The 23,602-nt window shown below is 41.0% G+C and overlaps 2 protein-coding genes across 6 annotated transcripts in view; one reads left to right on the plus strand and one right to left on the minus strand.

Annotated features, from left to right (window-relative positions):
- Positions 1-23,602, plus strand: part of CHLSN (cholesin) — a 640,429-nt gene that overhangs the window by 353,702 nt on the left and 263,125 nt on the right. The gene's annotated exons all lie outside the window — the stretch shown is intronic.
- The window catches only part of GPR146 (G protein-coupled receptor 146), an 87,414-nt gene continuing 83,890 nt past the window's right edge, over positions 20,079-23,602 (minus strand). For all 5 annotated transcript variants that reach the window (XM_073636804.1, XM_073636805.1, XM_073636806.1 and 2 more), the window contains one exon: positions 20,079-22,982. In XM_073636804.1, the coding sequence (XP_073492905.1) occupies positions 21,945-22,940 (996 nt within the window). In that variant the 5' untranslated portion in view covers positions 22,941-22,982 and the 3' untranslated portion in view covers positions 20,079-21,944. The remainder of the gene's footprint in view (positions 22,983-23,602) is intronic.

Here is a 23,602-nt window from a genome sequence, read left to right on the forward strand (position 1 = left end):
GATCCGATTCCAGTGCAGACCAAAAAAGAAAGTCCTGCGCCGTTTTGGTGCGAATGCGATGCGCTTTCAGCCATACAGTTTGGCTGAATTCGTATCGCACAGACATCACATGTGCACAGCAATGCAGTGCGAATCGCATGCCATGTCTGGCATTGCACTAGTGTGAACCCAGCCTTAAAAATACTTTTTACATCTCATTGTACAGTTCTCATTGTGCTCCCAACAATATCAAGGCGCTGTGTACACTTCAGACCATTTCTGGCTAACCAAGGTGCCAAGAATTGAACCGGATGCCAGGGCCATATAACTAGTCTTGGAGGTAAGTTTGCCATAATGTGTAATATGCTGTGAATAATTGTACATTATAGCAAGAACTCCCTGCATCTTGCAGTTTACTTCTGCTTTAAGGAGGCGTGTAAGAAGGGGAAGTGTGCATGTAATGGAGAAATGCCAAATGTTTTTTATTTTTATTTTTATTTTGCCAACACATATGCTCTAAGGCCTGGTTTACTCTAAAAACATTTTGTTTTCTCAGCTTATTATAATTTTTATGGTCAGTGTGTCGTTTTACTGTTTTCGGTTTCCACCTCCCACTAAGTTGGATAAACAACCTGCTGAATATCACATGTGGAAAATTGTTTCTGAGTCATAGAAGAAACTTTAAAAAATTCCCTAAAAAATAGAAACATTTGCTGAGGATTTTTTTTTAAGGAGTTTCAAAACGTAAAGTACAAATTTCCAGAACAAGTACTAGTAGGAGGAATACATATCAAATTGTTTTAGGTGTAATAGCTGCGCGCAAAAGCTCAAAACTTGGTTTACAGTAAAAAAAAAATAAAAATAGATATTTATAAAAAAGGTATGAAAAAAACATTCTTCATAGCTGAGCAGGTCTCGCACAATGCTTCTAATTATTGTTTGATTCTTTTTTAGTAGTCTAGATTTTTGAGGCAAACCATAAATATCATCAATTTAATTTGATAAACATCAACTATACAGTATCATGTAGAGGAGGGAGTGGGAGCTTGCAAATATTTTTTGAGGGTGTGAGGCACCAGGCTGTGTATTAGAAAATTATTAGGTAAAAGTATTGATTGCATTTGGGGATTTCCCCAGCTCCTTACAATGTCCTATTTTTTTAGATAGACCAGGGTCCTAAATGTAATAGGATTCTATTGCTCATTGTAGTTAGGTTTTGGTGTTGCTATCCCACAAATATCTGTAGGTCTTCTGCAGCCCTTTTTTTCGCCAGGATGCAAGCTGCTAGCTTGGGATCAGGCTGTTTCTGGTACCATAAGGCCGAAAGGTTTTGCCAAAACCCATGGGAGAGCTCTATCAATGGGAGACACTGTACTTGTGTTCATGGCTTTTCTTCTCAGAGAAAAGGTGCAGGAACTCATCCCCCTCCCCTAGGTCACGCCTGTTTCCATCCCCTACACACCCCTAGAACCGCCCCTAGGACCACCCATTGAACCGCCCCTAGGACCACCCCTTGTCCCCACACCCTCTAGCACCTCCCCCCTTTGAGAACAGGGAACCAAGTATAATTTGAGGGATTATATAAGGTAATTTGTATGGAATTTGTTAATAAAAAGCAATTCAGTGAAATGTACAAAACCTTAGAAATATCCAGTGCTTAACAAAGTAGGCTCAGATGCAATTTCAGGTATTCCCATATCCAGCTAGAGCCATTCCCTAATGTCCAGCAAGAGCCAGTCCCCAATGTCCAGCAAGAGCCATTCCCTAATGTCCAGCAAGAGCCAGTCCCCAATGTCCAGCTAGAGCCATTCCCCAATGTCCAGCAAGAGCCAGTCCCCAATGTCCAGCAAGAGCCAGTCCCCAATGTCCAGCAAGAGCCAGTCCCCAATGTCCAGCAAGAGCCAGTCCCCAATGTCCAGCAAGAGCCAGTCCCCAATGTCCAGCTAGAGCCATTCCCTAATGTCCAGCAAGAGCCATTCCCCAATGTCCAGCAAGAGCCAGTCCCCAATGTCCAGCAAGAGCCAGTCCCCAATGTCCAGCAAGAGCCAGTCCCCAATGTCCAGCAAGAGCCATTCCCCAATGTCCAGCAAGAGCCATTCCCTAATGTCCAGCAAGAGCCATTCCCTAATGTCCAGCAAGAGCCATTCCCCAATGTCCAGCAAGAGCCATTCCCCAATGTCCAGCAAGAGCCATTCCCCAATGTCCAGCAAGAGCCATTCCCCAATGTCCAGCAAGAGCCAGTCCCCAATGTCCAGCAAGAGCCAGTCCCCAATGTCCAGCAAGAGCCAGTCCCCAATGTCCAGCAAGAGCCAGTCCCCAATGTCCAGCAAGAGCCATTCCCTAATGTCCAGCAAGAGCCAGTCCCCAATGTCCAGCTAGAGCCATTCCCTAATGTCCAGCAAGAGCCAGTCCCCAATGTCCAGCAAGAGCCAGTCCCCAATGTCCAGCAAGAGCCAGTCCCCAATGTCCAGCAAGAGCCAGTCCCCAATGTCCAGCAAGATCCAGTCCCCAATGTCCAGCAAGAGCCATTCCCTAATGTCCAGCAAGAGCCAGTCCCCAATGTCCAGCTAGAGCCATTCCCTAATGTCCAGCAAGAGCCAGTCCCCAATGTCCAGCAAGAGCCAGTCCCCAATGTCCAGCAAGAGCCAGTCCCCAATGTCCAGCAAGAGCCAGTCCCCAATGTCCAGCAAGAGCCATTCCCCAATGTCCAGCAAGAGCCATTCCCCAATGTCCAGCAAGAGCCATTCCCCAATGTCCAGCAAGAGCCAGTCCCCAATGTCCAGCAAGAGCCAGTCCCCAATGTCCAGCAAGAGCCAGTCCCCAATGTCCAGCTGGGCAGCCCCTATATTCATCCAGCAGCAACACTGACAGTTTAAATAATTACCATGTACTTAGTATTCCTCAGACAGTGAGAAGTTAGGAGTCACAGGACAGGACAGGAGTTGCTCAACGAAAATTCTTGTATGACAGGATTCTCCTTCGGAAGTGATGTATTGTATTGTAATGTATTCTTACCTTTCTGAGCATGCGTGGTCTTACGAATTTTTTCGTCCAAAAACTGTTCTGATAAAACAAAAAACATACAATCTGGTATTGTACAAGAAAAATATTCATATTTGTCCCTTTGGATAATTTTGGATGAACAGTCGCGATCTGCTCACAAAAGCAGTGTACCAACGATCAGCTTATCATACGATCGCTTCAAAAGTGGTATTTTTGGTCCGATTTTCTGATCGCATGTACTAGCCTTTGGCTCAGGCATGTAGACAGGAGGGTGTGCTTAGCTGAGAAAGCCCGTACTCCAGATAAAAAGAAAAAACATGCCCTCATAGGATGTACAAAATCCTTTTTTTTGCCGAGGACAGAAACCAGGAAGCAACTGAAGAAATGAAAAAAGAAGGTAAATATAATATACCACACCTTCCTATCTAATGCTATCGGCTTAAAGATATAAAATATGTAATGTTGATTAAGTGCAACATGAGTCACAGCAATTTGAATGGTTCCATTGCCAACAATGGGATTTGGAACGGTCAAATCGCATGACAAGTCGCACTGGTGTGAACAGAGGCTAACGCTCCATATTTAAATCATCTGGGATTGTTTTCCATCACCTCTTGATACAATGTAACAAGAGCGTGTATCAGACATAAAGGCTACAAGGTGTTAAATATTGTTGAAGGCGAATTTATACTGCCTCACACGCAAGGGTTAAGTAACTCGATTTCTGTTGACCTTTTCCTATAAGTTTCCAGAGAAATTACGCATTAAAAATGTATGTGAATTGTGTGCCATGCACATAATCATTGTGCTGTGTAGCATTCAGCGACAGATGTGTTTAAAGAGCCAGAGGGAAGATAACAAGCAGGGCCTCTGAAAATGTAAATTACATTTTTACGCATTAACTGGATAAGACTGGATACTAGTTCGTAAATATATATTGCCAGATATGTAAAGCAACTTGTGTCAGGGCAAAATATCTGATGAGCACCTTGAGAATTCATTGAGAATGGCTGCTACATCCATCGAACGCGATATTGAGGTGTTCGTTTATCAAATATTTGTCAAATATTGCACTAGTTTTATGTTGTCCTCTTTTACTTTTATCATTAAAAAAAATTACAAAAAATAAATAAAAATATTACAAAAAAATGAAGTTTTATTATTCAGATAGGTACATTATCTATATCAGTGATCGTCAACTTGTGATCTGCCTTATTTTATGTGTGGCCCAAAACCATTCCTCTTCTTCCAATGTGGCCCAGGAAGGTCAAAAGGTTGGACACCCCTTCTCTACACCCTGCCCACCCCCAGGTCCCCACTTTCCTCTATGGGTGATACATTATCACCATCCACACAGCTCCGTGCAATAGTCCAGAGTGGTCTTCCTCTTCTTTCCCTAGAATGCAGTTACATGACCAATCAGGACTGTTCTAATTTGTTTCAGCGTCCCTAGAGAAGAATGAGGAAGAATGGCATGGTTTTCAATCCCCACAACTGCTGCATGGATGGCAAACGCTATCACTCATGGTAACGCACTAAGGTGGGGGGGGTTTAGTTCACCTTTTTAATTTCCTTCTGAAAGGGTGGAATAACCTTTATAAGACAAACTCTGCTCATACCTTTGGTACAGTTTTTGAAAAACTGCAACAATTTCTTTAACCACTTCAGCCCCGGAGATTTGGCTGCTGAATGACCAGGCCATTTTTTGCGATTCGGCACTGCGTCGTTTTAACTGACAATTGCGCGGTCGTGCAATGTTGCACCCAAACAAAAATGACGTCCTTTTTTTCCCACAAATAGAGCTTTCTTTTGGTGGTATTTGATCGCCTCTGCAGTTTTTATTTTTTGCGCTATAAACCAAAAAAGAGCAACAATTTTGAAAAGAACAGAATATTTTGTACTTTCTGCTATAATAAATATCCCCATTTTTTTTAAAAAAAGCAAATTTTGTCTTAGTTTAAGTCAATATATATTCTTCTACATATTTTTGGTAAAAAAATCACAATAAGCATATATTGATTGGTTTGCGCAAAAGTTATAGCATCTAGAAAATAGGGGATAGATTTATAGCATTATTATTATTATTTTTTTTACTAGTAATGGTGGCGATCTGCGATTTTTATCGTGACTGCGACATTATGGCGGACGCATCGGACAATTTTGACACATTTTTGGGACCATTGGAATTTATACAGTGATCAGGGCTATAAAAATGCATTGATTACTATAAAAATGTCACTGGCAGTGAAGGGGTTAACACTAGGGGGCGATCAAGGGGTTAACTGTGCTCCCTGGGAGGTGATTCTAACTGAAGGGGGAGGGGAATGACTTGAGGAAGTGACGGATCGAGGTTCCTAGCTAATAGGAACACAAGATCTGTCACTCCTCTCAGAACAGAACACAGATTTGTGTGTTCTGTCCCTCGCGATCCCTCGTGGCCGGCGGTCATCATGACCGTCGCCCAGGAGCATCGGCACCCCCGCAGTGCAGCAGGCGCATGCTATCCCATTCCCGCGAGCCAACGTATAGCTACGACGGTTCGCGGGATCATGTCGACCTGCCACAGTAAAATGACGGCAGCTGGTTGGCAAGCGGTTAAAGGATAACTCCATTTTCATGGGGGGAAAAAAATAGCAAATAAAGAAAGAATAATATAGTGTATACTATTGCGATACAAATCATATTGTATTTGAATGTTATTGAAAATTACCTTTTCTTTTTAATCTGCAGCCGCTGTAATTTTCTATAAATGCAAAGCAATATGGCTACATGGAGTTGTTCTGTATACAGAATGTGTACTGACCACCTCCCTGAAACATCATTTCCTGCTTGTGTGATTGGCTCACTGATTTTCCCAGAAGTCTGCCTGATACAAGTCAGATTTCAGGCATCCCCTCAACAGAAATGTCATTTTTGGTGAGATATTTCCAATAGGAACACGTCTAAAGGGATGCAGGCCCAGCAGCTTTCCTCATTAGTGCACTGCAGCTGCCACAGCTGACTGATAATTATGAAACCACTCCCATTACACCAGGGGTCTCCAACCCCCGGGCCGTAGCCTGTTTGCAGCCGGGCCACGAAGGCTGCACTTTCAGAGGTTCGGCAGGAGCGGATGAGCAGAGAGATTACATCGCCTCTGCGGCCCGCCCCGCATCACAGCTGTTCTGCCCACACAGCCGGCCGAGAACACAACACTGTCTGAGGTGTTCTGTGAGAGCAGAGAGATGATGTCATTTCCCCAATAAATGGTAATAAATCTTTATTCCCCAATAAATCGCCCGCAAAAAAACGCATTAAAAGTCTCTGCGGCAGATTCGCCAGGAGATCACTTCTATCGGCGGCGGGAGAGGCCCCCCCGCCGCTCTACGGTGCCCTCTGCCGCTTACCGGCGCCGCCGGCAGAGGCAGAAGCGATCGGATCCTTTTCCCTGTTAGGTATGGAGATGAGTGAGGGGAAGATGGCCCACACCCGTCTCCATACCATTGCAGGGAGGAAGCAATGTCAAAACGTCACTTCCGCCCATAGCTCTTAAAGAGACATTTTTTTATTGTATTTTTTTTCAAACGACAACATTTTTTTTTTTTTTATTGCATTTTAGTGTAAATATGAGATATGAGGTCTTTTTGACCCCAGATCTCATATTTAAGAGGTCCTGTCATGCTTTTTTTCTATTACAAGGGATGTTTACATTCCTTGTAATAGGAATAAAAGTGACACCATTTTTTTTTTTTTTTTAAGAACAGTGTAAAAATAAAAAGTAAAATAAATAAGAAAAAAAATGTAATTAATGAATTTTAACGCGCCCCGTCCCGCCGAGCTCGCGTGCAGAAGCGAACACACATGTGAGTAGCGCCCGCATATGAAAACGGTGTTTAAACCACACATGTAAGGTATCACTGCGATCGTTAGAATGAGAGCAATAATTCTAGCCCTAGATCTCCTCTGTGACTTAAAATATGTAAACTGTAGATTGTTTTAAACGTCGACTATGGAGATTTTTAAGGGTAAAAGTTTTTCGCCATTCCACGAGCGGGCGCAATTTTGAAGCATGACATGTTGGGTATCAATTTACTCGGCGTAACATTATCTTTCACAATATAAAAAAAAAATTCTCTACCTTTACTGTTGTCTTTTTTTTTTTTAATGCAAAAAAGTGTATTTTTTCCAAAAAAAGTGCACTTGTAAGACCGCTGCGCAAATACAGTGTGACAGAAAGTATTGCAACGACCGCCATTTTATTATCTAGGCCAGTGATGGCGAACCTTGGCACTCCAGATGTTTTGGAACTACATTTCCCATGATGCTCAACTACACTTCAGAGTGCAAGAGCATCATGGGAAATGTAGTTCAAAAACATCTGGAGTGCCAAGGTTCGCCATCACTGATCTAGGGTGTTAGAAAAAAAAAATAATGTTTGGGGGTTCTAAGTAATTTTCTAGCAAAAAAAACTGTTTTTAACTTGTAAAATCTCAGAAATATGCTCGGTCCTTAAGCGCTTGCGGACCAGCCGCCGCAGTTTTACTGCGGCAGGTTGTGTCCGCTGCACGAAATCACATTATTGTATGTGATCTTGCAAGGTCCAGATAGCAGGTGCGCGAGCTCCGTGAGTCAGACCGTGGGTCCTGCGGATTCGATGTCCGCGGGGATTCCCTCGATCGCCTCACGGAGAGGAAGAACGGGGAAATGCTGATGTAAACAAGCATTTCCCCGTTCTGCCTAGTGACACTGATCACAGCTCCCTGTAATCGGGAGAGGTAATCAGTGTTGTGTCATACATAGCCCATCCCCCCACAGTTAGAACACATCCCTAGGACACACTTAACCCCTACAGCGCCCCCTCCTGGTTAACCCCTTCACTGCCAGTCACATTTACACAGTAATCAGTGCATTTTTAATCGCACTGATTGTTGTATAAATGTGAATGGTCCCAAAATAGCGCCAAAATTGTCCGATCTGTCCGCCATAATGTCCCAGTCACGATAAAAATCGCTGATCGCCGCCATTACTAGTAAAAAAAAAAAATTAATTAATAAAAATCCCATAAAACTATCCCTATTTTGTAGACACTATAACTTTGCGCAAACCAATCAATAAACGCTTATTGCGATTTTTTTTTTTTTTTTTACCAAAAATATGTAAGAAGGATACGTATCGACCTAAACTGAGGAAAAAAAAATGTTTTTTTTTTTTTAATATATTTTTTGGGGAAATTTATTATAGCAAAAAATAAAAAATATTGCTTTTTTTTTTAAAAATGTCGCTCTTTTTTTGTTTATAGCGCAAAAAATAAAAACAGCAGAGGTGATCAAATACCACCAAGAGAAAGCTCTATTTGTGGGGAAAAAAGGACGTCAATTTTGTTTGGGAACCACGTCGCACGACCGCGCAATTGTCAAAGCGACGCATTGCCGAATCGCAAAAAGTGCTCGTCTTTGGCCAGCCAAATGATCTGGGGCTGAAGTGGTTAAGTGGTTAAAAAAACACGTCACTCTTTGCATTACAATTGTATTGTCTTCACTTTCTTCGGTGCTCGGAAGTAAGCAGATAGCCATTCAGATGAAGCGAGAACTGGTCACGTGACCCGATGTCTTTGACTGGTCTTTCCTCCAGTCATTTTAATAGGGAGTACTCTGTGGTAGACTGCAGGAGACACACCACGGCCTGCACTTCATAAACCTTGCATAAAATGCAGGCCCTGGTGGGAAGTAACTTTGTGGTATCTGCAGGGGTATGTGCTCTCTGCTACATATAGGCCCCTCATACCGGTATTATGTCCTGCAGATGCAGCTGGCATTATTTCGTCCTTCAGATGTAGCAGTTACAAGTTGGAGACAAACCATTCAACACTGCTAGGGGTGCTTACAATGATCAGCTTTTATTTAAACATGTAAAAACTTTATCCCAAAAGGAACAAAACGTTTGCTGTAACTACCTGTAAAGCAGGGCTTGACAAATTTGCTTTGAATCTAGGAGCCAGATAAAAAAGTTAGGAGCCAGTTTTTTTTTTTTTAACTAAGATGTTACGGCTTTAAAATGTCACATTAAAAAAACGCATTAAAAGTTAATTTTAGGGGGCAGAAAAACGCAATAAATTACCCAATTTTTTGGTCAAATATAAAAGCCTAGGTTGCACAGAGTAAATAGTCATCATGTCAAACCTTAAACATGTCAGTACCCTATATTTTCCATAGACAACGCTTTAAAAGCACCCTAGATCATCAGTTTAGCGTTGCGAGTTCTGGTGCTAGAAACATTGCTCTCATTCCGGCGTGCACGTGACGATATGAAACGTGTATCACAATCTATTTAAGGCGTAGGCGCCCTACCGCGTGCATTTATGTTTGTATGTGCATATATGTAAGAGTGGGGGGCCTCGATTTTTTTTTTTTTTTGGGTGGGGGGGGGTGTGTTATGTGCTTGAGTGTAAAGCCTCGTACACACGGTAGGATTGTTGGCCAACCGAGCGTCTGCCAGGCGTGTGCCAGGATCTTGTCTTGCATACTAGCGGTACACAATTGTCGTGCAACAAACTCAAACGTAGTGACGTACTACGAGAAATTTCAGCTCTTGAGCGCCACCCTTTTGGCCCCTTCTGCTAATTTCGTTTTTGGTGAGCATTGATTCCGAGCATGCGTGTTTGTACTTTCAACTTTTGTGTGACGGATTTGTGTACTGACGATACGAAAATCTGACGTCAAGCCGCTGTCCACGAAAATTTACCAGCCTGCCATCCAACATTTGTTGGCCGAAAGTTGGACAGTCAAAAGGAGCGTACTAATGGTAAGATTTTAGGACAAAAGTCTGTCAACAGACAATCCCCTGCCAACAATCGTACCGTGTGTACAAGGCTTTTCTTAAATTTTTTACAATTGAAAATTTATTTTTTACTTAACTTTTTTTTCGCCATCACCTAGGGGACAAAAAGTCCCCTAGGTGATGATTTTTTTTTTGGTGACATGTATTCTCTGTACACTACTGAATGTAATGCAATGCACATTGCACTGCATTACATTCTTTCCTGGCCTTAATGGCCAGGGAAAATGTCTACGGTGACTCGGAAATTATGAAACTTCTGGGTCAACAACTAGAAGGGTAGGAGAGCACATCCGCTGGCATGTTCTGGTGTTGCGTACAGCCGATTATAGACATGAATGGGTGAAGGCGGCTGTATGCAGCTACAGTGCCTTGAAAAGATATTCATACCCTTTGAAATTTTCCACATTTTGTCATATTACAACCAAAAACGTAAATATATTTTATTGGGATTTTGTGTGATAGACCAACACAAAGTGGCACATAATTGTGAAGTGGAAGGAAAATTATAAATGGTTTTCAATTTTTTTTACAAATAAATATATGAAAAGTGTGGCGTGCATTTGTATTCAGCCCCCTGAGTCAATACTTTGTAGAACCACCTTTCGCTGCAATTACAGCTTCAAGTCTTTTTGGGGATGTCTCTACCAGCTTTGCACATACAGAGAGTGAAATTTTTGCCCATTCTTTGCAAAATAACTCAAACTCAGTCAGATTGGATGGAGAGCGTCTGTGAACAGCAATTTTCAAGTCTTGCCACAGATTCTCAATTGGATTTAGGTCTGGACTTTGACTAGGCCATTCTAACACATGAATATGCTTTGATCTAAACCATTCCATTTTAGCTCTGGCTGTATGTTTAGGGAAGTTGTCCTGCTGGAAGTTGAACCCTTCGCCCCCGTCTCAAGCCTTTTGAAGACTCTAAGGCCCCATTCTCTCAAGGCAGATCCGCTCAGCGGAGTCCACCAGCTCAGCAGGAGATCTCTCCATTGATCTCCGCTGAGCCGGCGGATGACAGGTCCGTCTCTGCTCACTGAGTGAGGAGGGGCGTGTCAGAGCGCCGCTGATTCCTATGGAAAGGATCGGACGAAAACATACAAAATGTTCGTTTTCATTAGATCTCATCTGATCTGATCCGCCAGGACGGATGCGAACGTATTGCCATACGTCTGATTTTAGCAGATCGAATGTCAGCAGACATGGTCACCGCTGACATCTGTCGCTCCATAGACCTGTGTGTCGCCTTAAAAACTGACAGGCGGATCTGAACGGTCCATCCGTGTGAAAGGGGTCTAACAGGTTTCCTTGTAAGATTGCCCTGTATTTGGCTCCATCCAGCTTCCCATCAACTCGGACCAGTTTCCCTGTCCTGCTGAAGAAAAGCATCCCCACAACATGATGCTGCCACCACCATATTTGGTGGTGGGGATGGTGTGTTCAGGGTGATGTGCATTGTTAGTTTTACGCCACACATAGTGTTTTGCTTTAAAACCAAAAAGTATCATTTTGGTCTCATCTGACCAGAGCACCTTCTTCCACATGTTTGCTGTGTCTCCCACATGGCTTTTTGCAAACTGCAAACAGGACTTCTTATGACTTTCTTTCAACAATGGCTTAATTGTTGCCACTCTTTCATAAAGGCCAGATTTGTGAAGTGCACAACTAATAGTTGTCCTGTGGACAGATTCTCCCACCTGAGCTGTGGATCTCTGCAGCTCCTCCAGAGTTACCATGGGCCTCTTGGCGGATGCTCTCATTAATGCTCTCCTTGTCCGGCCTGTCAGTTTAGGTGGACGGCCATGTCTTGGTAGGTTTGTAGTTGTAGTGCCATACTCTTTCCATTTTGGTATGAGGGATTGAACAGTGCTCCGTGAGATGTTCAAAGCTTGGGTCATTTTTTTATATCCCAACCCTGCTTTAAACTTCTCCACAAAGTTATCCCTGACCTGTCTGGTGTGTTCCTTGGCTTTCATGATGTGGTTTGTTCACTAAGGTTCTCTAACAAACCTCTAATGACTTCACAGAATGGCTGTATTTATACTGAGATTAAAATACACACAGATGGACTCTATTTACTAATTAGGTGATTTCTGAAGGCAATTGGTTCCACCAGATTTTATTTAGGGGTATCAGAGTAAAGGGGGCTGAATACAAATGCACGCCAAACTTTTCAGATATTTATTTGTAAAACATTTTGAAAACCATTTGTCATTTTCCTTCAACTTCACAATTATGTGCCACTTTGTGTTGGTCTATCACATAAAATCCAGATAAAATACATTTACGTTTTTGGCAAAATGTGGAAAATTTCAAGGGGTATGAATACTTTTTCAAGGCACTGTATGTGCTGCTAATAGCATAAAGTAGCACATGCACACTGATGTATAGCACGTCACATAGCTGTGTATAGCTGCCTTCACCGTTCATGTCTATGGACAGCTGTACACCGCACCAGGACATTGCAGGCACCTGAAATTCACAGGCCATCTATTCTACATGGACTAAGATCTAAAGCTGAACTCCAGGCAAATGGCTAAATACACAGTAAAGTCAGTATAAGAGAGCTTGGCAAAGGATCCTGGCAAAGGATATGTATTTCTCTCCATCCATTTGTGCAATTTACACATTCCTTCTAGACAATAGAGCTAGGAAAATGCCATTACCTTCTTTGTTAACGTTAAGGAAGTAAATTGTTCTGCTCTCTTCACCCCTATTCTATTGATTGGACAGTTAAAGAACAGCAGAAGACTGATGAGGACATCTCTTTGCTCCATCTGCCTTCTTCGCTTATCACTAGGTTCTTTGTGTTCTTTTTTTGGCACATTTGTGAGCAATGTCGCTGTTTGACTACCAGCCATGCTTCACCTGTACAGGGAAATGCAAGAGCCCGATATCAAGTGAAATCCACATATTTACATTAAGTGCATTAACAAAAAACCTTAATTGATTTATTAATGAATGTATAGTTCAATAAATTGTGTATTTATACCTGCCTGGAGTTGTTTTAAATTCTACTCCAAATGTATGTGTCATTTTTACTGGATTCTGGATCGTTAAACCACATAATGATTCCTCAGGGACTTTTGTTGACAAGATCTCTTTAACTGATTTCTCACGTCTGTACATCTGAAGGGCCATTACAAAGATGTCCCCCTTTGTTATGTAATGTGAGGGCCTACCTTGGTTCACTTTCATGTATTAGGTAGCATAGAGGCCATTCAGACCCAAACTCATTTTTTGTACTTTAGGTCCTCTTTTACACGTTCAATTAATAGCATGTAATTCCAAAAGCAGTGCCTTTCAGAGCAGAGATTCTTTCTATGGCCGATATAGAATGTTCTGCAAGATTTGCAATAATTAAATCATTTATGAGGTCCATTTATTGATCATTCCGCTTGAACAAAATCAATGCATTAACGACAGACACAGCAATACTGTTTTAATTGGGTTGACAACATAATACATCATGTAGGAAATTTATAACACTGGGTTCATCTGATTTTTTTGCAGCCAAAGGCACGTGCAGTACATGGCAACAACATGCTAAGGACACTTGATTATCTGTATTATTAAAATCTGTTTATAGAATATATATATATATATATATATATCGATACACACATAATACTTGGAGATTTTAGCTTTCCACAAAGGTCTTTTATGTTTTGAAAATAATTTAGCATTTACAAGTTGTATGCACAGTTTATAAATTATTAGGTGTGTTTAATCCATGTCCTTCACTATCACACTTGTGTATAACACTGGAGCCGCTTTTTCATAACATGGTGCAAAGTGATATCCAGTTTAGACGCAGCTAATCACTTTTCAACTTTTATTTAAAGCAATGAAGAAAGAAATGATTTCCGATTGGTTAGAATGGGTTACTGCACATTGCTTGTTGCTTTTTTTAAACCCTACAGTTGCACATTAATCAGCCTTCACCCAATGGCAATATACAACGCTGTATCCTGGCCTAGGCCAACAAGGCCCAGGCCTAGGGCAGCACTTTGCAAGGGGGCAGCAGGGAAAGAGTCCCCGCCGGCTTGCGCTACACTGTTAGTGTAGCACCAGTCTTATGGGGCGGACTGGGCTGAGAGGCAAATTAGTCTAGCACCCCCATAAAGCGGTCTCACTGCTTCAGTATGCGGGCGGCTGACATTGCGCAACTGTGGGGGGGGGGGGGCGCCACTTCTAATTTTGACTGTTCTCTCATCCTGGACCAAAAACCTTCCTCACTGTGCTGTATGTTATCTGCTGCACCACTGGCATGGTTATATCTTCTTAGTCCTCTCCATAAAATTATCAGAAATTTGTGCTTAAAGTAGAACTATAGCCACCACTTTTTTTTCATTTTGGATAGAGTAAGGGAGGGAGATAACCCTTGTCAGTTTATTTTTTACCATCCCTGTCCCATTGCAGAGATTTCCATTCACTTCCTGCCCCATATCAAACAGGAAGTGAGAGGAAATCTATGCAAATTAAGGAAATCTATTGCCCCCCCAGGCCCTCAGAACTAGTGTCCCCACTTGAAAATTTCAGGGCGGGTCTTAAACAGCAAGGGGTGTGGCCTTGACAGGAAGTGGTGGGTCATATTTAAATTAGGGGGTGCACAAGTTTAGTCAGGCCTAGGACAGCACAAAACCTAAATACACTACTGGCAATATAGTTAAATGTATGTCATTCTGTACAGAAACATCAAGCATCTGTGTCTGAATAAATCCTTCAGGTAGCAATGAAAAAATTAAAAATATAATGTACTTCTCTTATAATAATTTTAGGGGTTGGATGATTTCAAATCACAAAATTTAGGCATACCTCCAGATATTGAGAAAATATGGACATCTTTAAGCCCCAGTTCAATCCATTAAGCCATGCCCAAAATGAAGACATGCCCAAAACACCTGTTTTGCTAAGCTACACCCACCTAGTATAGTTTAGATAAAGATGCCACTGACAAATGGGCACTTTGGCTTTAATTGGCATAAGGACCTCTTTCGTGTGTCAAAGTGACTGCAAGGAAAGAAGTCAGCTGGCCCATAACAACAAGGTTTTTAATTGCTTTTTTGATAATAAACGGTGGAATTTGACTGGTTTACCTATTGAACACTTTTATTCATGAGGCCTGTTTTGTGGAAATCTGGTACAAACCACAAAACGGCTGCCAGAACTTTACTGGTGACGGGTCTATCCTAATAGATATTGGGTTGATTTACTAAAACTGGAGAATGCTAAATCTGGTGCAACAGTGCATGGTAGCCAATAGGCTTCTAACTTCATCTTGTTCAATTAAGCTTTGACAAAACAAAACGTAAAGCTGATTGGTTCCTGTGCGGAGCTGCACCAGATTTTGCACTCTCCATTTTTTATTAAAAAGATAGATTGCAGACAGGCCTTTGACAAAGATAAATAGATATTTTATGTAATGTATGTGCCCAGAGTGTTTGTGATGGAGTTGTTTGAGATAGTACAGTCTTGACAGGCCAGACACAGTAATGTCATATATGCTGACAGATGGGATGTCACTACGATGTGCTTTAAAGGGAGGCTTAATGACATTGTAATTACATTTAATTCAGTTGATGGAATAAAAGGCCCAATAATTTCTAAATGGATTCTTTGAAACAGTGGGATATAGGTCCCATGCATCCCTTTTTAGAATTCCCTTCATTTCAAATGTTCATTGAAAGCTTGGTGATAATATAAACATCAAGGAATGCATAACCCAAATACATAAATCTTTATTAAATGGTGCCAAGTGCACCTATTTAGCACCCGGTCAGAGTATTCTATTTTATAAACCTGACATATTTTTTTAAATTATATTAGTTATTACCTACTTAGGTCATATGTATTTTTGATGTTTATTTTTAAGTTTTTCACCATTGAATTGTGCGAAATGGTAAAATATGTGATTAAAACATTTTGATATATACCAAATAATGGCACCACAATGAGCATGAGGAGTGAGTAGATGACAGAATCTGAAAGGACAAAACTGAATGCATTTACAACACTGGGAGTGTCCCCATTAGTTCCAGAAATATGTTTTTTTTTTGTTTTTTTTACCAATATTTAAAGAATGCTGTATTTTTTGGTGTATTTCACTAAATGCAGCACAAACTGTTAAGGCCTCATGCACACGGACATTTTAAAAAACGGGTTTTAAAGCTAGTAACAATGCCTGGAAAAAAAGCAGCGTTAAAAACGCGATTTTATTAGCGTTTTGATTTGGCGTCAATGCGCGTTTAACGTCGTTTATAACCGTTAATGCTAAGGCGCTTTTTTTCAAAAAACCATCCCTCTGCTATTTTCCACTTCGAAATTACCCATATAAACATTTTTACAGCTTTAAAACGCTGACGCTAAAAAACGTCAGTATAGTGTTAATGCGCGTTTTTGAGCTTTTTTCGGCATCTGCGTCAAAACAGCTCTAGCGCTGGAGCCTCAGAATGTGCTGGTCCTTGTTTTTTTTTTTTTTTTGGAGCTTAATAACGACCATGTCTGTTACAGCTCAAAAACGCCATGGTGTGTATGAGCCCATTGAATAACATGAAGTGGCGTTCTTAAGCAGCAAAGAAAGCTCAAAAAGCCGCTGTTAAAACGTCCATGTGTATGAGGCCTTAGAAAAATGTGCAATCTTTCTTTTGTACGAGTGCCACTAATTGTCATTCTCTGGCACTTGAAAGGTTTACCGAAACAAACTTTAGAATTGGGACAATAATTTTACACTGTGGCCAAATGTTTGTGACCATTACATTTGTATGAGCTTGTTAGACATCTAAAACCATGTGCATTATTATGGTGCTGGGACCTCCACTCTTCTGGGAAGGTATTCCATGACATTTTTACAGTTCAGCCAAAAGAGGGTTTGTAAGGTAAGGTATTGTTGGACCTGGCTTGCAGTCAGTATTTCACAACATAGTTGTTGAGGCAAAGTTTCTGTGCGGTACACTTGAGTTTCTCCACTCCTGACTTGTCAAACCATTTCTTTATGGAGCTGGTGTTGTACTGGAACATATAATGGCTTCCCCAAACTGTGGCCACAAGCTAGGGAGCACTGCGTTGTCTACAATATCTTTACATTCTGTTTATAGTATTCTTCACTTGAAACACCTCAACTCAGTAACTCAAAGGGGTGGTTACAAGTCTTAATAGTGTGATGGTCAGGTGTCCACACACTTTGGCCATACTATCAACTAGTCACAAAAAGCTGAATGTAAGTAAAATACTATAAAATTGTGATCAGACGGGCTGTTTATTGTAGAAGAAGCATGCTATGTCTCTTCTGCACTTAAAATACCTGCCTGTTCACAATCTTCTGCTACATGAGCATCTTGGTGTACATTTTTGGCACACCTTGCATGCATGCAGGAGATATGTCATCACCCACCAACCAGTCAAGATAGTCGAAGACCCAGCATCTGAAAGAAGCCTAGCTAGAAGATGTTGGTGCGGGGTGGTACATGGGATTTGAGTGTTTGCGGACTTTAATCTTGCTTTAACTCTGATGAGGAATACCTCTATAGCAGCTTGTTAAATCCAAATGTAAAAAAAAATGCAAAACATGTCAGAGAAAGGTTAAGTTTCCTTTCCAACACGTTTGCAGAGTATGGGCTATACACTTGTAAGATGGTACAACTAATGAAAGTGAAAAGCTTTGTCCCCTTGTTAGGAGGTAGAAAAAGTTTTATAGACATTGCTTAAAAAAAAAAAAAAAAAAAAGTTCTATTGCTTTCTGCCTTTGAGCAGGACATGTAAGTGTGGTAAAATGCCGTGACACCTACACAAATGTTGTTCTATGCTTTCCATAGTGTGCTTCATGAATCTTTGTTTGGTGCACTTTATATGATTACTCTTAACAACTATTAATTTCTTAACGTGAAAAAAAAATAAGCTACAATTTCTGACCTGCTTTATGAAAATTCTAGTCTGCCTGTCATGCAAATCTTCTGCCTTTGCTTGTGAGTCAGTGACGCAGAACGATCATGCAAGTTGGACGACTTTCTCAGCTGCTTGTATTTTTCTAAACCTTGACTCTCTGTACACATATTTCCTCTATATGGTCACTGAAAAGTCAAGTCCTTCTTAAATGCTGGCGTTTGGAGTGCACACTACCATCACCCACTATTTTCTCTTATGGACTTTGATTGTACCTTCTCTTCCCAAGAAATCTCAGGGCTGCCGACCAGCTGTGTCCAGGGGAAAGAAATCTCTTTCTGATAGCCTCTTATTTATTGTATGTTATGAAGAATGCAGCATATGTTGTTCTTGTCCTCCTGCTATACTAGTAGAAAGTTCTGTGGAAGGGAGGGTAAAGCTGGGAATTCCAGAGATAGAAGCAAAATGCAATTCAGACAACCAAAGTCCACACTCAAGTTAAAAATTATTTTTTGGAAGAACTCATCCCATAAGGTAACACTAAACTCACATTTAAAAAAAAAATTAAAAAATGCAATATGTCTAAATATAACTAAAATGAACCTTCTATTAGAGATGGGCTCCGGGGTGTTCGGGATCCTAGTCGCAACCTAGCCCGATTCCGCCAGGAAGCCAACACTGCACACCGCTAATCACAGGTAGTGAGACATTTCCCGGTCCACAGCTGCACAGATTGGGAAATGTCTCACTGGTTGTGCAGTGTTGGCTTCCTGGTGGGATCGGGCAGGTGGGTTGGGCCAAGAACCCCGAACACGCCCGAGCCCATCTCTACCTTCTATCTCTCTCTTCCTTTGTTTCAGTTCTCAAGATCAAGCTTTTTTTCTGCTGTTTTCAGACTCTCCGTTCTAGGGTGGCTGTGTTTGTTTTCCATGCCCCCTTGTGTATGTGAATGTTTTTACTGTTTCCTGATCTCCTCCAAGATAGACTACACATGTACCTGCAGATACATTCAGCTCTGTGGGACCTGTAGTACACATAGAGCAGAGAATGTGACCAAAAGAAGCAGCAGTGAGGTGCATCAGTGGAGGATAGGGAGTATGCACAGGACCAAAAAGAAGCCTGAAAACAATGGTAAGAGAGTTAAAAAAAAAAAAAAAACAGCCATGGCATACTTGATATTTTAGAACAAACAAGGATAAACCAAAAAAAAATTGTGTTTAGTGCCACTTTAAGGACCACAGGTAAATCTGCAACTAGCTTTCATATGATGGCTAATATCCTTGTTAAATTAAAACGGGGAATATTTGAACAACGTAGCATTTCTAGATTGCCAAGCATATTCAAAACCAATACAAAGTCTGGTGATGTGCAGTTTATCAGAATATGCTAAAAATGCGCCTGCTTTTTATTATCGTTGAATGTTGAATTCTGATTAGTTGCTTGAAAAAATATAGTTATCGTAATTTTACAAACATTTAACAGTACTCTGTATAATCTCTGAGTTACTATGTTTCACTCCTTATTAGCTTTCTGTATGTGTATGAATTGATGCTTTTCATTTTGTTGTGCTTTGTCTGGCTGACGTCTGTTTTGTAGAAAGACATTTCCCCAAGTTTCCAGACTTTGTGCATTTTTAGAAATGCATTTACTGTGTTTTTCCCATATAAAAATAATTTGAATCATCGTTTTTACGGTCTTCATTTGTTGTAGTCATTAGAGAAACATGATAAATAAAATGTGATTGGAATGTTTAACGAATGTGTGGGTGTGGACCATTAGAATGTTATTTGGCAGCAGCAAGTTAAAGATAAGAAAGGTTTTATGTGCCCATAATTCTGCAATATGGCTCAGAAAGTCAATGTAATTTGTCTGTCAGCTTACACAGGTAAATCAGAGACATAATGGGCGGTGATGAGTTATTGGATAAATGTCCTCAGGATCCAGCAGCACAAAAGAACTCCATTAAATTCTATATTTTTGGAGTGACAAAACATCATTGTAGTTTTAGTAAAACCTTTTCCTTGGAGGAAAAAAGTTTGTTGTTCTTTTGGGCCTCTGACGGCCAGAAACGCATAATGAACCTTACACTTTTGTTCCTGCACAAGACTAATCCTCATTAGTTGTATTGTAGTTGTCTAGGACTTATCTGGTATAACACATTGATAAGCTCCTTTGATGCAGCAGGAGCTTTCCTTGCTCTATACCTGCATGATCTATAATGTTAAACAACATGGCATAGTAGGGGATTGGGGGTTGCTAGAAACAGGCTTGTGAAATTGTTGATTTTCGGAGAGCTGTTATTGTGCACGCTGCCTCTGTAGTTGCTAAGTAGGCATTCATTTATCTAGTTCCTCATTTTAAATACAAATGAGCTGTTCTTTAATGACATTAAAAATGGTCATGCATTATCTTGTTCCTTAAAAATATTTATTATGGCTCCTTGCTGAATAATATTGGCAAGGTCGATTCCATATGATGACATGTACAGCTAGATAGATAACTTCAATAATTCACCAGTTTGGTGTTTGCCGATTTTCTTCACTTAGTAGTCAGGTAAAAGAAGGCTTATCACATACATTAGATACAAAAATACAAATTCACTTCACTCTGTGTTAATGAAAACTGACAATATAATACTTTTCTATAGTATCAAAGTGCTTTGCAGTTACTTATGTGGAATGGTTAAAGAGCATCTCCACCTAAAACATATTTCTTTTTTGTGGAAGAAACGTGGCAGGTGTCTATCCACTGCTGTGTCTATTTCCTGCTGTCTAGGCCTGTTGAGGAAGATCTTTTGCAACCCTGACATCAGCGTCAGCCTGGAAAATCCACTTTTAAATTAAGACACCAAACTCATTAGAGGTTCAAATGTAACATACACTGTACTAAATATACGATAACCTACAATTGTGAATTAATTTGTTTCATGGTCATTATGGGCTAATGATTATTTATATATATTTTACTGGTTACACATGCTTAGGGCCCTTTCACACATGCTGTCCAATCTGGTCAGCCTGTCAGTTTTTCAGGAAGACCTGATCGGACGCTCCATTCACTCCTATGGGACAGCGGATATCAGCGATGACATGTCCACTGACATCCGACGCTATCCGATCCGATCCTGTCTGGTAATTCCAGAAGGATGGTAACCCTATTTTTTATCCATCTGGCGGATCGGATTGGATGTGATCAGATGAAAACGAACAGGCGGTCCATTTTCAACCGATCTCCCCATAGAGGAGAGCGGGACTCTGACAGGTCCATCTCAGCACAGTGAGCGGAGACGGAACTATCATCCTCCTGCTCAGCGGGGATTAGCGCATCGATCCCCTGCTGAGCAAAGCGGAGTCCACGGGTGGACCACCAGTGTGAAAGGACCCTCACACTGATGGCCCACCAGATGATTCTCTGGTATGTACAATGGGCAGTCCATGACCACCCATCATAGCCTTGACAGGCTTGGGTAGCCATTTAAGACAAATTGTCACTAAGCTTTGAGTTTTCCATATATTTCTTTGGAAAATCCTGAAATGTATTCTCTACAGCATGTCTTGCTTTTTTAGTGGCGTCCCCATAGGAATGCATAAAAAATTCAGGCTAGTGACAATAATAACTCAACTGAAAAGCTTCTTACAGCTGTGTCAGGGTTATGGGAGATCTCTGCTCACAGTTCAGCAACAGCAGTAAAGACTCAACAGGTGGTAGAACCTCCTCTACTTTCCATTCCAGAATAGGGAAATTCTTTTGGGTGCATATGCATTTTAACCCCCTAATTTTGGTTTAATGTCTTTGCTTATAAAACATTTCAAAGAAATGCCTCAGTGGAATACGTAGATAAGCCAACGCAAGGATGCATTGCCTGTTTGCAGATATATAGTCAGATCTTGGAGGTTGTGGTTGAACCATACATACATGCTTAGGTCATTCTTAATAGGCTTGTACAAAACCTTGCTTGCACTATTTTATGGAACTATTCCAACCCCACAGTTTCCATCATCAGCACCATTTAAGAGTTCGACTCCAGCTCTGCTTCTTGGTCATGTTTTCCCCAAAAAGGCTCAGCGCAAATTTCAAACATGTCAGTATAAATTAGTCTTCATAGCTAATCATGACTAAACAAAAATCGATAATCACATGACATGCAGTATGATATTTGCAGTGTGGTCATGCTAAGGCTCAGAGCTTAATCTATAGCAGCCACTTTTCATCCACTACTATGGATGAGGTTAGATCGATGGAGAGCCAAGTTACTGTAACACCATCTGTCGTTAAGTCATCACCTGCTGAATCACAGTGCGCTCATGGGCACAACCTTCATTGCCACAGTGCAATTTTTTAAGCAATCTCTGGAGTTTGCTGTGAAAGTTTTTGTTAATGTGTCTGTGTAGTAGAGGCATCACAAAGCTGCTTGAGAAGGCCAAGAAGCTAGACAAACCCTCAATGAAGCGAAATGTCCTCATGAAACGGTGGTCAGTGGACTGAATGTCTGTAAATGTGTTCACCATTAGCGTAGCATAATATGGCGTCCATAATATAAACTGTGTGCAAACAGTGGCAATCAAAAGCCGATGCACGGATGGATCCAGTCTTCCAGAATCCTGATCAAGGGGAGTTTCCTCTTTTCGAATTTGTAAAATAAGGACCAAAGCATACAGTACAGCAAGAACTGGCACCACATATCCAATAAGGACCATAATCGCATCAGCTGCCTCTCGATTCTGCATCTTGGAACATTCAATGATTTTAGTCGATACATGGTTGCAGATGTAGAACAGGAGAGAAGAAAAACTGGTCAAAACTGCTCCACCCCAGATAAACCCACAGACGTGCTTTGTGTTGTAGACACTCGACATGTAAGTTCTCGGTAGCGCACATTCTATATAATAATCCAGACTGAGCAATGTTGTGGAATACATGATCACCAAAGATGACACATTAAAGAGAATTAGCAGAGTAATGTAAACCTCATTGCCGAAGCTCCACAGTGACCATTTGGTATACTCTGGTCCTAGAAGGTACACTGGGGCCACAGCATTGATGATGAGTCCTGCAATTGCCATATTTACAAAGTACACATCTGGCATGGTCATAGTTGCCTTGTTGTAGAGATTAACCAGCACAAGCTGAACATTGTAGCAGAGACCGGTTGGGAAACAAATGATGAGGTAGAGAATGGACAAGACAAAGAGGACGAGTTGGAAATCATGGCAGAGACGCTGGTCTTGAATGTTGTCAGTGTAATTAAAATCTTCGCAACTCCACATAGTGAGACCAGTCAGCGGCGTCTTAGCTGGTCACCAGCTGAGCTGTGTGGAAGAAATAAAGAAAGCCGGTTAAAGGAGAATTACAACAATATTATATTACATATCAAGTTACTACCAGCCATTACAAAAGTGTCAGGACTACCATGTTATTAACTAAGACATACAATGAATTACAAACCAGGCCTTGTTGCATTCTTCAATATTGCCTTGCAGCCATACATGCTTAGGTCTGGTGAATCCTGTCCCTTTGGCTTATTCACAAGATCCTATGTATCTATAAGACAACAATGGGGGCAACAGGAGACAATTCCCCCAAGTGTCTCCATATATTGGAATAAATGGACTCTCAGTACCCAAAGGATTACAAATGAAGGTAAAAAGTTAACCTTTTACATAGTTAGGTTGAAAAAAGACACAAGTCCATCTAGTTCAACCATGAAAAAAATAAAAAAAATATCATACAATCCCATATACCCACAGTTAATCCAGAGGAAGGCGAGAAAAAACCCAGAAAAGCAGGATCCAATTTGCTACAGCAGGGGAAAAAATTTCTTCCTGATCCCAGAGAGACAATCAGATTTTCCCTGGATCAACTTTACCTATAAATGTTAGTACCCAGTTATATTATGTACATTTAGGAAAGTATCCAGACCTTTCTTAAA

This window comes from Aquarana catesbeiana, linkage group LG06, assembly GCF_042186555.1.
Source record: "Aquarana catesbeiana isolate 2022-GZ linkage group LG06, ASM4218655v1, whole genome shotgun sequence".
NCBI classification, from domain to species: domain Eukaryota; kingdom Metazoa; phylum Chordata; class Amphibia; order Anura; family Ranidae; genus Aquarana; species Aquarana catesbeiana.